Source organism: Mya arenaria, chromosome 5 (assembly GCF_026914265.1).
Source record: "Mya arenaria isolate MELC-2E11 chromosome 5, ASM2691426v1".
NCBI lineage: Eukaryota > Metazoa > Mollusca > Bivalvia > Myida > Myidae > Mya > Mya arenaria.
Genome location: NC_069126.1, coordinates 38,996,287 through 39,013,157, shown reverse-complemented (window position 1 = coordinate 39,013,157; position 16,871 = coordinate 38,996,287). Strand labels below are relative to the sequence as shown.

At 34.5% G+C, this 16,871-nt stretch overlaps 1 protein-coding gene across 1 annotated transcript in view; it reads right to left on the bottom strand.

Annotated features, from left to right (window-relative positions):
* Window positions 1–12,628, bottom strand: part of LOC128233434 (angiotensin-converting enzyme-like) — a 54,692-nt gene extending 42,064 nt beyond the window's left edge. The window contains exons 1-4 of the mRNA XM_052947106.1: window positions 12,221–12,628; window positions 11,361–11,519; window positions 10,337–10,430; window positions 7,939–8,076 (exon numbers count right to left, since the gene is read on the bottom strand). Coding sequence (XP_052803066.1) covers window positions 7,939–8,076; window positions 10,337–10,430; window positions 11,361–11,519; window positions 12,221–12,424 — 595 coding nt within the window. The 5' untranslated portion in view covers window positions 12,425–12,628. The remainder of the gene's footprint in view (window positions 1–7,938; window positions 8,077–10,336; window positions 10,431–11,360; window positions 11,520–12,220) is intronic.
* Window positions 12,629–16,871: the final 4,243 nt, after the last annotated feature.

Genomic DNA, 16,871 nt, shown 5'->3' with positions numbered 1-16,871 from the left:
TTTTATAAGTAATTAATAAAGTATTTTAATGATGAAGTCAATTTATTGCTAATAAACAATTATTACTTGCTGCTACCTTTTATACCCCACCCACACTCAACAGTCAGGGTTTTTTTCACATTTAGGTGAAGCGGCCCTAGCCCTTTTGGAGGGGAAAAATCGCGCATTTGTTTTTCTAATCTAAGACTCACGATATCTATTTTTTCATGTTCTTGAAATCCCCCACTTGATTGTTATGGTTTACAGTGGCAGATCCCGTAATTCATAACTGGGGGACACAAGTGGGTTGGAGGGCTGTTCTTCCATCCACATGGATATTTTGTTTCAATGATGTATTGAAATTACACGTTTACACCATACATGCTTATTAAGATAGTAAATACAGTATACGGTAGTATAACATCAGACAAAACTAGGTGGATATCATTATGATGTCCATCAAAAGTTTCGTGGGTTTGCTGGAGCAGGTTTTGAACAGGGACTTGCTTTAGAAGGGCGTTACTTAGGGGCACAACTTTTTGGACATGATCCCTCGAGTGGGCATGACATTAATATGTTTAAAATGTGGGAAGTGGGGTTTAGGGGTACTCCCCCTAGAATATTTTATATATTTTTAGTCTGAATTGGTGCATTATGGCGTAATTAAGTACTTTTTTTCTGAGAAATATTGACAAAAAAAATAACCTTTAAGATTACTTGCGGGCAAACTGGGGGGGGGGGGCACAGGCCCTACAGCCCCCCCCCCCTGAACGACCCGCCCATGGTCCACTTAAAAATAAAATAAATGAACAAGTTTTGCTTGCTTGGGTATATAAGTAAAAAAAAACCGGACAGTGGCAGTATAAATCTGGGTCCGTGAGCCCAGCTCAGATACACCCAACTGCAATTGACTAAATAATATGGTGATTTATAACCCATTTAGGGACATTGATCGTCAAAATAAAATAAAAGATGAAGTTAATTTTAGTTTTTATTGTGAAATAAAGAGAGAGTACTCGGACTAACAACCGGGAATTTTACAGGAAATAGGCGAAGATGTTATCTCCCTTGCTTGATTCGACGGAAATAAACGAAAAAAAATCCGATTCGTTAGCTCCGCCCATTCACCTTCGTTTCTTTTTTTTCTCATTTACCATATAAGGTATAGGCGAAATCGTCTATCCTTGTAATTCTGAACTTGTCAATTCACTTTTGTAAACCTGGACTTGTTGGACTGCAAATGTTCATTTTCCGAATGCGAGTGTCGACTGTAGGATTGCAGTTTTACATATGCATGATTCGGCTTTCTAAATTACATCATCATATTGTTAAAGGCAAGTTATACGATCTATGTTTTAGTGAGTTTATACAGGGTAGATCTGACAAATATACATTTTGACTACTATAATGACAAATGACAAATCAATACGGAAAAACTGACGAATAGAAACAACAAATAGCACGTCTAATGTACATTGACAAATGTAAGAGATATTTAGTACGATTAAGAAGCACATTGTGGGAATTACACGTCTGGACCTTTGGCAACGAATAGCCTCCATAATATTATGCTTCTAATATATTACTGCTTTGTAGGACCTTATTATTCCCAGATAATATTCTTCACAGGTCTGGGAAAAATAGGATCCTATTCTTCACAGTTTCAAACTGTGACATATATGATTGACCAAAATGGTGGTAAGCAAGAGAATCATATTCTTCACAGATTTTGTCAATGACATTGCTGTTTGATAAATATCATAATGAAAATGCAATAATAAAAAGAAATAAAAAAATAATAATTTTTTTACAACTGAGTCACATTTGTCACAGATTGCCATTTCCAGTATTGCAGATATATTTTGTTGAAAATCTGGCTATGCCAACATAACTCACGACACCAAACACAATGCCATCTACCTTTACTAGGCAAACACCAACTATTTCGGTGCTAACAAGAACCAATACTATTCCTACTTATACCACTAATACCCGTGCAGAAAAAAATAAAAAAAATAAAACAACTATCTCTACAACAACCGCCACTGCGCCTACAACTGCAGCCAACTAATAGCATCAACAACAGAAACGATAACAACATAATCAACGATTATTTATGACTAGAATATATACGCATACATGTACATCAACAAAATATATCTGCAATATTGGAAATAGCAATCTGTGACAAATGTGAATGGTGTGTGTCTCACTTATCACTAAGTGACCACTTTCCCGTTTGTTTCACACATTCTATTACAGACAAATTACCAAAATTGGCCCCTAATAGCCATACAGTTATACAATATAGATCTTTTAAGAAATTTGAAAAAGAAGCTTTTCAGGCAGAATTGATGTTTTCAGGACTGGATGAAATAGACTCATTGTCAAATTCCAATGATGCACTGAAAAGATTTTATGAAATTCTAAATGGCATTTTATCTAAACATGCCCCAGTCAAAGATAAACGTGTGAAACGCGAGAATCAGCCTGATTGGTTTACTGAGGAAATTATATCTATAATAAATCACAGGGATAAATGCCGAAAAAACTGGCAACATAGACCAGTATAAAATACTTAGAAATAAAGTAACTTCTATGATAAAGAAAAGTAAAAAGAATTTTTTCAACAATGCAATAAAAGACAATAAAAATCCGACATATTTATGGAAAAATCTAAAAGATATTTCACATTTGAATCAATCAACTGTGACAGCATTACCTCATAAAATGACATTTAATGAATTTCCGGTTGAAGATCCGTCAAATATTGTAAACGAATTAAACAGTCATTTTGTAAGCATTTCAAACATTATAAATAAAACAAAGTTTTTGAATACAAATTTTAGAAACTTAAAACATATTCTAGATACAAAACTAGGTACAAATAGGTTTGAGATTAAACATATTACCCCTTATGAAGTCCATACTATTATTGATAAATTAAATGTTGGAAAGGCCACAGGCATAGATGGAGTAGGCCCCAAAATTTTGAAGCAATGTAGTGATACTATTACACCTTGTATAGCATCAATTATCAACAGTAGTATAGCGCATGGAGTTTTCCCTGATAAACTGAAAGAAGCACGAGTAATACCAATTTTCAAGTCGGGCAACAAAGAGGACCCCAATAATTACCGCCCCATTTCAATACTCCCAACTATATCAAAAATCTTTGAAAGGCATATAGCGACACAGGTACAGTTGTACTTTGAGAAAACCGATGTCATACACAAAACACAATCTGGATTTAGAAAACACCATTCATGTAACACTGCTCTAATAAGACTTATAGATACTTGGCTTAAAGATGTTGACAGTGGTAAACTAGTTGGTGCGATATTTTTGGATTTGAGAAAAGCTTTCGATTTAGTTGATCATGAAATTCTTCTTTATAAATTGAAACTGTATCATTTTTCTGAAATAGCATTGAATTTGTTTAAATCATATCTTGAAAATAGAAACCAAATTGTAAAGATTGGCAAAATTAAATCGCAAAAACTCACTGTTACATCTGGGGTACCCCAGGGTTCCATACTGGGACCCTTGCTTTTTATTTTATACATAAATGATATTGCAGTTATGCATCCAACATTAAATATAGATCTATATGCAGATGACTCAACACTTTATGAATCTGGATATCAGTTGACGGATATTCAAAATAAATTACAACATTATTTAAATTATGTTAATAAGTGGTGTCAACTAAATAATATGTCATTGCATCCTTCCAAGACTAAATGCATGTTAATAGGGTCTGCAAATAAATTAAAAAACACTGGGAATCTTGAACTTTGTATTAATGATGTTCAAATAGTTAATGTTGTTGTGCAAAAGTTATTAGGGTTGTATATAGATAATACACTAAACTGGCATGTGCAAATCGATTATGTTTGTAAAAATCTGAATAAGAAAATTGCACTTCTAAAAAATATAATATATTTCCTCACACCTGATACAAAACGAATGTTTTACAATGCATATATTCTGCCAAATTTTGATTACGGCTGCTTGGTCTGGGGCAAGGGAACCAATTCATATGTGAATAAAATAAATAACTTACAAAAACGAATTGCAAAAATCATACTTGGTAAATCTAAACGAGATTCATCAACAAATCTATTTAAAGAACTAAAATGGCTAAACTTCTCGGATAGATGTAAATACCACGCAGCAGTATTAGTTTACAAGACGTTGAATAGCATGGCTCCATCATATATGTCAGAATTAGTAACAGTTTCAGACAATAATGTATATATGCTAAGATCAATGGCACACAAAGATATTGTTTTACAAACTAGACCTCGTACTAATTATATGAAAGCATCGTTTACATATTACAGCAGAATTGTTTGGAATAATATACCTTTGGAAATACGAGAATCAAAAAACTTTAATACGTATAAAATAAAGGTCAAACAGTACCTCATAGGAAACTTGTGATTATACAAATTGTGATGTTTTATTCATAATTATATTTAACTGAGAGTATCTGTCTAATATTGATTCAACATCATCATCATGTCATCATATGCATCATTATCGTCAGCATCAACAGCATACTTATAATCATCATCATCATCATCGTCATCGTTGTTAGCATCGTCTTCATGTTTGTCTTATGATTATTTGCCATATTTTCATTCTGTTTCAGAGGGCCATATCGAAAATAAGATTCTGTAGTTTTGTACATGATCTTAATATGTCACCTTCTTAAAATAAAGATATTATTATTATTATTATTAGTTGTAAAATTAACTTTTTTTGTTAAAAAATGATGCATTTTTTGACCTATGAGGAATGTGATTTCATGGTACATAAAAACCGGCTTCGATCTTAATTGTATTAAAAACGACAAGCATCGTATTTCGCTAACCAGAATAAGATGTTCAGCTCACAAACTTGCAATCGAAGAAGGCCGTTTTAGAAATATAGAACAAACTGAACGTAAATGTATATTTTGTCAAATGAATGTTGTTGAAAATGAGTTTCACTTTGTGCTTGTATGTCCTTTTTACAGAGGCATACGGATTGAATGCTTACCTAGATATTTTTGTCATTGGCCCACAATGCAAAAATTTAAATTGTTAATGTCAGCTGAGCAGAATAGTACACAAATTAAACTTGCTAAATATGTATATCTTCCAACTTTAAGACGAGAAAGTATCATAAACCAATAAATGTTTATTTTATTTCTTTTTTTTCTTGTATTGCTATTATTGATTGCTTTTGAAACAATTATGTTTTATTTGTTGTTGTTGTTTTTATTATTTTTCTTCTTAAGTCTGATCACTGAACTAAAACAAATAATAATTATGCTCTGAACAGTGGCCCAACAATCACTTTTCATCACTAACATACCCGCTGCTGTCAAAACATGCCTGACCGCATTAGCGAGGGTGGTCAATTTATAGATATTGTTCTGTGAAGGATTAAGGTACGCCACTGTTCAAGCAATATCACGTTAATAATTACTTTTTTACGTGAATTATCAATATCCTAATAGTGTTTTTAATCTGTATGCTCTTCTCATGTATGTAAATAAATGTTACCGCCAGAAGTAAAGGCGATGAACTTGAATGTTTGTGCTAATAAATTGAATTGAATTGATCACAAATTTCCCAGGAGCTGTGACATATATGTTCGAAATGTGTGACAAATGAGACCTTATTTTTCCCAGCTGTGAAGAGTAGGATCCTATTTTTCCCAGGTGGGAAGAATATGATCTGGGAAAAATAATTAAGGTCATACACTGCTTTGCTGCTTCAATACCTGCAATTAGATGACATGTAATTGTACTAGAGGGCAAATGTTTCCAGTGCAAGTGTATAACAACTCGAACGAAGTAGAAGACGAATTTCATTTTAAATTTTTAAGCGTACACCTTATGTCCAATTAAGACAAACTTATATTAAAGGTTATTATAGAATAAGACCTAGTATTTTTAAACTTGTGCAACTTCTTAATACACAAAATACATCTGCAACATTTAGGTTAAGCAAATATATATCGGAAGCATTTAAGGTGCGTTCTATTTTATTAAAGAATCAATAATTATTAGCCTTGATACACATTTTTATCTCAAGCAGTAGTATGCTTTGTTAACATTTGTAACCATTGGTTACTATTTATGTTGATATATACTATGTGAGTCTGTTTTATTGTAATTGATCAATTGATATCATCTGTTCCAACATATACTAGTATATAAAAAGCAAACTATTGGTTATTGTATTGTATACTATTATAGTTTGATTGATTCGTGTTTTCTATTCCAGTTCATCCTTAAAAATAGATTAATTATAATATTGATTTAATATTGCACGCTACATTGTATAATTATAATTGTAATTTATTTAATATGTATATGAAACACAAAAAACTGTATAGTTTACGTGTAATAAAATTCTGTTCTGTTCTGTTCTGTTCTGTTCTTCTATAACAACTGTCTCATAGCATGAGGTTGCATGAAGGTTTTATTTTAACATCAGAGTATCTTTGCCATAACTACCCATCCTGACGAAATAAAGACAACCGTTATCAAATTCAATCATTTTACAATTCATAAAACATCACTGGTTCATGAAAAACACATAAAAAGGCAAATAAAGTCACTCAGTTGTATTTCTCATTCATTTTATATTAAAAATCTTCGTAGGTATAAAACTCTTCGACACGGTGGTTGAACTATTTCCAGCGTTTGACTTATCAGCTCCCTGGCTGTATATCACTACGCCTGCTAGTATTTACGTTAATGTGCGATAATGCCGTAATATAATCACGATAGCTTTTGTGATTGAGTGATTAAATGCCATGAAACGTGAATAAAATAATGATATAAGCCAGACAGTATGTATTGTTAACAGATAAATCAAAGTAGCATTGAAGATTTCAACGTATTTTCATCGTGTAAAGGTTAACATAGTCCGTTTTAATTTCCGTCTTTCACGTTCTGTAACAACTTTTCTACACATTGTTCAATTTATAGATAACATCATTTTATTTTATTGAAATGCAAAAACAAAGAAGAATAACATGTTTAACTCTGAGAACAAGAGTTCCTGGCTGTGTACACGAACATTAGATTTCCCTATTTAAATTGTGTTACTCATCAACTGGAAATTTTCGTTATTTTTTCCAAAACGTTTCCTCACGTCATACGTATAGGAACTAGACACCATGCAGATGGTCCCAAAATCGGCAAAAACAGTATTTCCTCAAAACAAGCCTAGAATTACGGACTAGTATGAGGCCGATAACGCATCGTTTTTATGCACCAGTCAATTGTAACCACAAACCTCTTCACGAATTTCTTTAGCGGAAGAAATGGGCCGTGTTTTTACCTTTCAGGTGGCCCCGCAGTGCCGAGTGAATGCGGTGGTCTTGTTTTCGCTCCGAAAATATCGGGGAATGGGCCTTACCTAGGCATCCCGGGGTGCGGGGACATTTTGAGGGGATTTTACCAGCAGTTCGTGCCTGCAGGGCGGGGATTTTACCCGGGATTAGCTAGACCAAAAATCAATTAAGGTACTCGCTATTCCATGGACCTGGGAGGCGTGGTTACAACTGACTGGTGCATTACATAAATAAAAGAATATTTCGCCGTTGACTGAGCTGAGTTTACACGTTTAAAATGACGCATAATGGTTTCTCAGTTTATAGTGTGTATATTTTGCATGTGAAAGTCACGTGATAAGTACGGATACATATACCGCCGCTAGTTTTAAATTAACTAGTAAACAAGCCCAGTAAATTTCGCATTGTAAAAATACGCATAAATTCGAAAAATGCATGTGCCGAAACCGATACATCAGTAAGAAAAATTGAATGTAAATGTAATTAGTGCACAACCATGAAAATTGTATCATGTAAGTTTGACTATTTCCTTTGTTCTTGCAATGGTATAATCTTGTGTCTAGTCCCTTTAAATCCCGTTATTGCCCGGACCGCACGTACCCCTAACTGCCTCGTTAGAGAGCTGGACAAATTCCTCGTAAAGCGCCTTCATTTCACCCGTGGGCACGCGCCTCCAGCCCCTCCAAGCTTCCAGCAGCTCCGTGTAGTTCCGTCCCTTGCTTAAAAGCCGCGTCAGATCTACAAAATAGACAGTGGTGGTAAGGGGCCGTTTTATAACAGATCTTGATCATCAATAAATTTAATGTCATAGTTTTATTATTTTAATACTTATTTGCGTAAACTGAGCAGTAACCAATATTAAAAATAAGCACAACATGAGGAAATAAAAATATAAATGTGTTGTCATTTATGACGTTTGTACATAATTATTATTGTTTATTGATCTTCGGGTTGAAACGGGCCCTAGGTGCGCAGAGGACACCGAGGTGTAGGGTAGCTATAGTGTTTTAAAATCCTATAGAGCAGCTCTTGTATGTACTTTATATTGAAATAAAACTTGGCACATACCCTGTCAGAGTATGAACATTACATGATATTGAAACTTTATGCAATACACACATAATGAATAAACGTCATATGCAGAAAATCCCTTTTATATTTCATCATTGAAAATATATTTGTCATACAGCTAACTCGGCGAAAGATGTCAGCTGTCTCAAACTGCCCATTCCGTTATAAATAAATATTGTGTTCACAAAAGCTCTTGCAGGGGGGGGGGGGGGGGGGGGGGGTACACGTATTCCGAATCTGCAAGGGTTTAAGTGAGGTTTTGGAGCTTGATATGCAAGATGGCGGCGAAACCATGACGAAATAGGATTTTTTGAACCTGTTTTCGCCTGGTACGTGGTATAAAGTATATATTTCAAAAATATCATGACGCGCATTCGGCTCTACAATTACTATGCCTCACTCGGCTTTTTATTTCATGCGTTTAGGTTACGGAATAAAAAAGTAATTGAAGGAAAACCTTCGGCCAGTCTGTTGTTTACAAATGTGGGAAGCGAGAATTTGATACTTTTTATGACGTTGAAGTTCCAAAAACACATATTTTTGCAATGGTTTCTGCTTTAACATTATTTAAATGTGGTATTTTAATTTCCTGACAATTCCTTTGCTGTACAAGAGCCTTCATGGTATTTTTTTTTGGTTTAACCACCTAAATGTGTGCTGAAAATAGTTCAACCACCTTTTGGCATCTGCACTGAAAGACACTTTTATAAATAAAAACAAAATGTGTGACAAATCAAACTTGTGACAAACGTTCCATAATATTATGACAAACTTTCCATTATATTAAACTATCACGTGTTGAATACTTTCTAGAAAAATATTTTTAAAGCGATTTATTTGTCTTTTATTTAAAACTGTCTAATTTTCTTTTTCTCACATTATAAGTACTTACAACCAACTGATAAAAATAGAAATTAAAACAACCTACATGTATTACAACCTCAGACCATTACAGTGGATCGCTATTTTATATTTGCTATTTCATAATGGTCACATCAGAAGAACCAGTAATCAAACGAAAATATTGTTTACTGTTAACACTCGAATTTACGTCATATGCTTCTATTGATAGGGCCAACGATATGCCGAGATACAAAAAGATATATCTCTGAGTTTAAACCGCTCTAGAAAACGGACAAGCCCTGTACCAGGCAATTCAAGAAATTTAGAGTTACCGTCACACCCCGAAAGAGTTTCAGTTTCACACCAAACCAAAGCGCGAAACGTCTTAAATACGATATACAGAGGGGCACACATTTTCATCAGTTGATGATCTGCATAGTTCCAAATTGTTATCATAACCTATTGGACATTTTTCACTCTTTCTTACGATTAAGACCATATTCTTTCTACCAATCATTGATATCAGCACATACCAACAGAAGAGTTATAGAGGGCAAATATCAATAGCTGTACACTTTTGATCAGACCAATTTGTTTTATTCCTAGAGTCAAACTGACAAAGGAGAGCATGCAGGTATAAAACGTATGTTTTGTATACAACACGTGATAGTATGATATAATTGAAAGTCTTGGGTACTGTAACACTGCTGTATAAAGGATCGACGAAGGTATATTTCCCACAATACCGGTGACTGCAATCGGAGCATGTCGGCTATTTTCCATCGAAAACTACATCGGATGTTTTGTTTACATTTAAATACGCTGCAAGGCAATCGCGTAGTAATTTAAATTTAGCAGTAAGCCTAATGACTTTACTCTTAGCGATCTTAATTATCCATGCAATATTACACTTTACTGGGAAATAATTTGAACTTATTAAAACAAATTACACCTTAAAATGATACAGTTAATTCATATTATTCTTATTATTAGTTTTACTAACTACTTTTACTAATGTAACGCCATGCATCCGGTGTTGTTTTTGGTGGAAAATGGACAAGGTTTTCCAAATTGGGTAACTGACCTGGCTCGAGAGTGACGCACGAGGAGAAGTTCGGAAGGTCACACACGTGGCCCTTGGCGTAGATGCCCTCCATCTCCGACAACACGTCCTTCAACTAACACATATACACACATACAAATACCATACGTGATCGCCCAACCGGACGCTGTTAAGTTAGTTGTTCATTATGTTTAGAAATATTATTTTTCTCTCTAAATGTGCGAACCCAACGTTCATCTGTTGTTGGTTGTTGCCGTTTAATACACAGTTGAAACCAACCTTTATTAATCCCAGAATTATTAGCCCGCTGTATATGTGCAAATTGTCTCTGGCATCACGTGAACCCAGTTTGTTTAATTTAATATATGTTAACGATATTTGAGTTACGGCAAAGATTAAAGTGTTTGCACACAACGACACAAAAGGCTATGACACTACCTCGGACAACGACACCAATGCTATGGCACTGCCTCGGATAACGACACCAAGGCTATGTCACTGCCTCGGACAACGACACCAAGGCTATGGCACTACCTCGGACAACGAAACCAAGGCTATGTCTCTGCCTCGGACAACAACACCAAGGCAATGGCACTAACTCGGACAACGACACAAATGATATGGCACTACCACGGACAACGACACCAAGGCAATGGCACTAACTCGGACAACGACACCAAGGCTATGGCACTAGCTCTGATTGTTTGCTAACAAAAACATCCGATGCGCTTTAACATGGAAATAATGTTAGAATTATACAGTTGCAACCACAAGGACAAGCCGAGTAGTCCAACACGCAGTTTAGTGACACACAACTAGGTTCCAAGAGACATTGAACGAGCGATACACACCGTGCAAATAACACAGACACCACATGCATCAAAATAGCCTTTAAATACTTGGTGGAACGGTCAGTGAAACACGAGTCTACTGGATGTTTTAACTAGTTTATGTCCACACAATCGCACACTTGGCCAAACATCATATGAAACCATATGCGAGCCTGTGCCTTTCAGTAATTGAGAAATAATGAGTTAAATGTCACCCGTGACAGTTTGGTTTCGTTCTTCATGGCGTCAGTTCCCTGGATGGCCATGACGGATATCTGACGCTGCATTTCCGTAGGAAGTGACGTCACGTTAAAACTCTTCGCCTTCTTCGCTACTTCTTGTGTAAATTGCGACTGCCGTAGACTGACATTAACCTTTAAAATCCCGATAAAATAATAAAGAAGTTAAACAATCTTATCATGTATTAAAAAAATATATGTGTAACAAAAGTTATATTTGTGCGGAAATAAGCCATATAATACACGGTTTGTACTTACGGCGATTTGCTATACACCTGACAAGCCTTTCACTTTCTAGAGGGGAAATTTCCATTGCAATGCTTCAATGTTGGCTTGTTTGGATGAAGCCGATTGTTTCTTGTATAATTATTTGTATTTAAGCAAAGAAGTATGCAAGGAGCAATGACTTCACCCGAACAAGCCAACATTGAAGCATTACAATAGAAATATAACGTTTCTGGCCCGGTGACTAAACCTCCTGGATAAAGTGTATTTAGTGGTAGATTAATGAGTTTTCGGAAAGGACATATTTTCATTGAATACACATACACAATATTGCTATTTTGTCGTAAATGGACGAACTTTTACAGTTTGCGTTTTTACTCGTTCATATCTATTCTATTTAGCAGTATATTAACCACGTTTCGTATGCGAAAGAACACGTAAGAACTAACTCAAACAAAGGCGGCCTTTCGGCGTGAAGTAAGCGGCCTAGCGACCTAAATGTGTTGATCTACTTTAGCAACGGCATTTACGTTTTCATTGAATACAGCACAAAATAATGTAAGTTGTGAACATAATAACACACACACAATAATCAGAGCGGAAGTACATACGGAGCGTAGACGGTTTTCCTCGGTGATGTTGGTCACGTAAGCCCACTCTGCCTCCACAGCTTCGTACGCCACCGCCGCTGCCTGCACGTTATATTCCTCCAGAAATGCGACCACACGATCTTTTACTGTATCTGCTCTAATTCCAGTCACTAAGACTACCACGATACACCAGAAAGGCCTAAAGTCGGCATTCATTATGCACATTTTCAACCGGAGAAAATCTACACCTTTTTATAAAATGAAATTATATGACGAACGATTAACGTTCACTTCCTTCGTATCATTTTAGTTGCGTGGTTTGTATCTCACGGATGTAGTAACACACTCACTACTCCTACAGCGTGTCCGTGTTTCCCATTTTTACATCATTAATGCGGAGCGAAATGGGAACATAAAAAACTAAACTGAATTCAGTCCTTAAAAAGTACGTTCTGAAAAATTATAGGAGAGATAAAGCGTGCGTATTTATGATGCAGGTACGATATGCCTTCAGCGTATCCAGAGTCGCAGGAATCTTGGCAAATATACACCAGATGAGATTACAAGTTCTTCCATTGGTCGGGGTGGGAGATAAATGTATCCAAACCCGAGTGCAGAATGATTTACGTTAACGAGGTTTACCGAGTTTCCGTAAAATATCCGAAATGATGGCTGGGAGACATTAGACCTTGAGCTGCCAATTGACCCTGCTCCCCCCAGGGGGAATTTTGAAGGTTATGATTTTTTTAAAGCTTAAGCAAAACGCCACAAAATGGGATATGTTTACGCTCTGAGGGAGGGGGCATAAGTGAGTAACGGACTTTTAAACTACGTTACCCTAAGTAGTTACTCTTAAGTTTTATCTGTACTATTTCTTCTATGTATAATGATCGTTTATGAGATAAAAGTTGGTAAATCATCGTTCTTAAGTTCGATGAAGGTTTTCTAATAATTCATACCGCGCTAATTGGTGAAAATTACGTTTCTGTTAAAACGTAACATAAAAAGCAACGTTTTTATAGGAATAATATGTTACACAGAGTGCTTATACAAATAAGGTCATGTTATTTTGCTTGATGAAGAGGTATACCATATTTTAAATACGTATTAGACGATTTCATCAATAAATCCCTAAACTTTCTTATGATTGTACAGATAACGAGTGTGTAATTTACGTTACTTTTAGTTATATTTTGCATAATAACGATTGATGCTGGTAAATTATGAATACCCTTTACACAATTAATCGCTTTAGTTATTCACACATTATATTCTTGTTTTATTTCTAATTTGAACCAGTGATAAAACCTACGTAACCATGATTACGTTACTTAGGCAAACAAATGAATATTATTGTTAAGTTTCATGTGGAAAATGGGTAAGATCAAATAGAGTTGCAATCAATTAAATGTTAAAACACAATAATATAAAACACATGTATTTGTTCAACATAACTTGTATAAAGGCATAAATATATATATAAATTAATACTCAATACAGCGTGAAAATTCATTAAAATGCAGTCTACAAACATAAACATAAATTGATAAATAAGTGGAAAAACTAAATTTTGTAAGAAAAATTAGATTTAAAATTGCGCTCATGGAATGGGTTAGGCAACTATAATAAGGGAATAGGTCATTAAAATCCAATTGTGAACAAAACTGCCCATTTCCTATGGTCAAGTTACATGGTCCTTTGTTAGAAACTACTGATAGAATGGCTTTTAAAACCATGTGAGGATGTTGCACAAACATATGTCGGCAATGCAACACTTCAAAACCTACCATGAGTACCTGATACAATCGGAAAGCTGGTTGATTACCCTGATTTATTCATTAAAGTTGAATGCAAAAAAGGAACTGCGCCAACATTATTGATACCTGGTCCCGAAACAAGAACTCCTACGGGTGTATGGCTTTTATGGGCAACAATGACATACAAGTAACCTAAATGTCATGTTTACTTTTCGACCAAGGGAAAATTGACAACTACGCAGAAAAGTTTTGAGACCCTGTTGTTCTAAGAGAAATATGTTAAAATCTTACAAGGCTTGAAGGTGCCAATGTTGAAATATTTCACAAGAAGGCATTGTTTTCATCCTAACAAGAGGCAGGCATTAAAACGTTCATTGTTAGATATCCAGATGTCCTAGTGGTTTAAGCGAGGTATTTCAGGTTTTTTCATACTGGTGTAGGTAACAAGCAGCTTTTTCTTTGGAAATGAAATTGGCCAAAACAAATGAGAAGATATTTGTTCAGTAATATTATAAGCCATTCTTATAGCATAGCTTCACCAGATGTGATACAACAATGGCGCCCCTTTAAATCCTATAAAAGGGCTATTACCAATTCCATATGGGTTCACTGTCTAAACTTGGTCACATTATTTTTGTCTGCTGAATGGTAAACCAAAATATAACAGGTGAACAAATTGAGATATGACACATTCTTCAAAAAAAAGAACCTAGGTTCTCAAGGTTTCTCTCTAGACTCCTATAACAGTATCAACATGAGTTGTAGAGCACCCCTTAAAATGCATGGTCAACTACCAATTGTACGTCTGGCAATACTTCCATGAAAATTAGCCACTACAACTTTGAGATATAAAATGAAGTGGTTGGATAAAAGTGCCAAGTAGTATCGAAAACGTGTGGACATGTGATAAGATTGTTTCACAAGAAGTTATTAAAAGTTTGTGTACTAGGGAAGAAGAAAATTACAGTGACTCGGAAAAGGATGTTGAGGAAGTGGAGCTTGATAATATGACTGATATAGTATTTGAAGATGAATCTGATACAAACTAGAGCAGGATGTTGCTATATTACGAGCATATCGGTTAAAGTGACACTCTTATTCAAAATCAATACACGCACATGTATAACAAACATAGATTTTAAGTGAAAAACCTTTTACTTCTGAAACTTACGCAAAAATCCATTTTTGGAAAATATTATTTACTGATAACAAGATTGTAATAGTGTATTTAATATCTTAACACACAGTTTTCTAAGATTAGTGAGTACTTAAGATTTACTGTGATCTATTTTCGTCTCAAAAGGTAGAAATACCGTGTTGTCTGCCTCTACACTCGGTATCCTTTATAAGAACAATTGTTTTCGACGTTTATTTATCCTTTTTGGTTTATTAAAACATTTGTATTATTTGTGGTAAATCATATTTGTGAGTAAGAGTACATCTTTAAAAGTATAACGAACATTAAATGAAGTTACTTGACTTCACTGACTGCAGAATGTTTTTCAAAATTTAACTATAATGACTAATATTAAAAACGTGTAGACATTTTTGTTCATGTAAATTATACAAAATTGGTAAGATGTATGAGCATTTCAATTTGTCACGTATATGACACATACTGTTAACAAATGTCAAGTTGTTTTAATGTCATGTAAGAGAACTGCATGTAAAGGAACACACGGGCGTGTACAGCAAATTTCTAGACTGTGATTGTTAACATATTGTGTACAATTATAATCATATATTGTTCCGTTGCATGGTTAAGGATATTCGTGTTAATACTGGTAACGTAAACTACAATTGACAGATGTAATAGTATTCCCATGTAGGAATGTAATATATATTTCTAATCCATTAACACAAAATATATAGGAGTGGTATGTTATGACTTATCGAGTCAAAATGTCAGGTCATGTAATTGAAATTTGAAGTAAAGTATTTTATATGCAGATAAGCATTTTTTGTGACATATCTTTAATTTAAATTTAATAATGTAATGATCGTTCATTTTGTTTTTGCAATTTAATCTGCATAATTTGCATAACAGATAAGAATTGTGATGTGAAAAGTGTAAAGTTAATAAATCTAGTCCTGTTTACTTAGGAATTGTCTGTAACGCATTTTTTTTTACAAAGTAACGTATTCTACATGCACATTCATCAGAAAATGTGATTGTTTATCTAAATTATATTTGTAATTTGCTTTTGTGTCATAAACAAGGATCGATGTATAGATAGGATTGCAAAATGACGAGAAATGCTCATTGTAGGCATTATTTGTTAAATATATATAAACAGCCAACATACTTTTCTGATGATGTAACGTAATATTAATGTGAAAGTTTAACTTGACATTATGTTTTATTCGTTAGTACTGTCTGAAGTTTAATGTCTAATTAAAGATTTATCATAAAATTGATGCAGTTTATTTTGATGCTTGTTTTTCGTCATAAAATATTGCAAGTTTTGAAGTAACGTAAATTACAGTATAGTGAGCCATGAAACATCTTTGCTTTTAGCTGAAAAACTATTGGTGTGTAAAATAACGTCATATATTATTGAATTAAAACAGTTGTCTACACTTTTTTTAATTAGACGACAGTATTTTACGAGTGAAAGCTATGTTTGAAAGTTTAAAATTATTTGGTAACGAACTTTAAAATGCTGTAGTTTCCAAACGCCCCAACGGCCAAGGCGTAAACATGTCTAAAAATGTTTGTAAGATGATACACTTTCATAAAATCATGGTCTACGAAATTCCCCCTGGGGGGGGGGGGGGGGAGAAAACCCCTTTTCTGCTCATAGTCTACATCCCTTACCCATGACAGCCCAAGTTAAATGCTTCCTCTCCGTCAGCTTAACATGGCCAGGGAATTTCCTTTTTCATTTTTTGCTGGAACTCCTTTGCCATTTTTA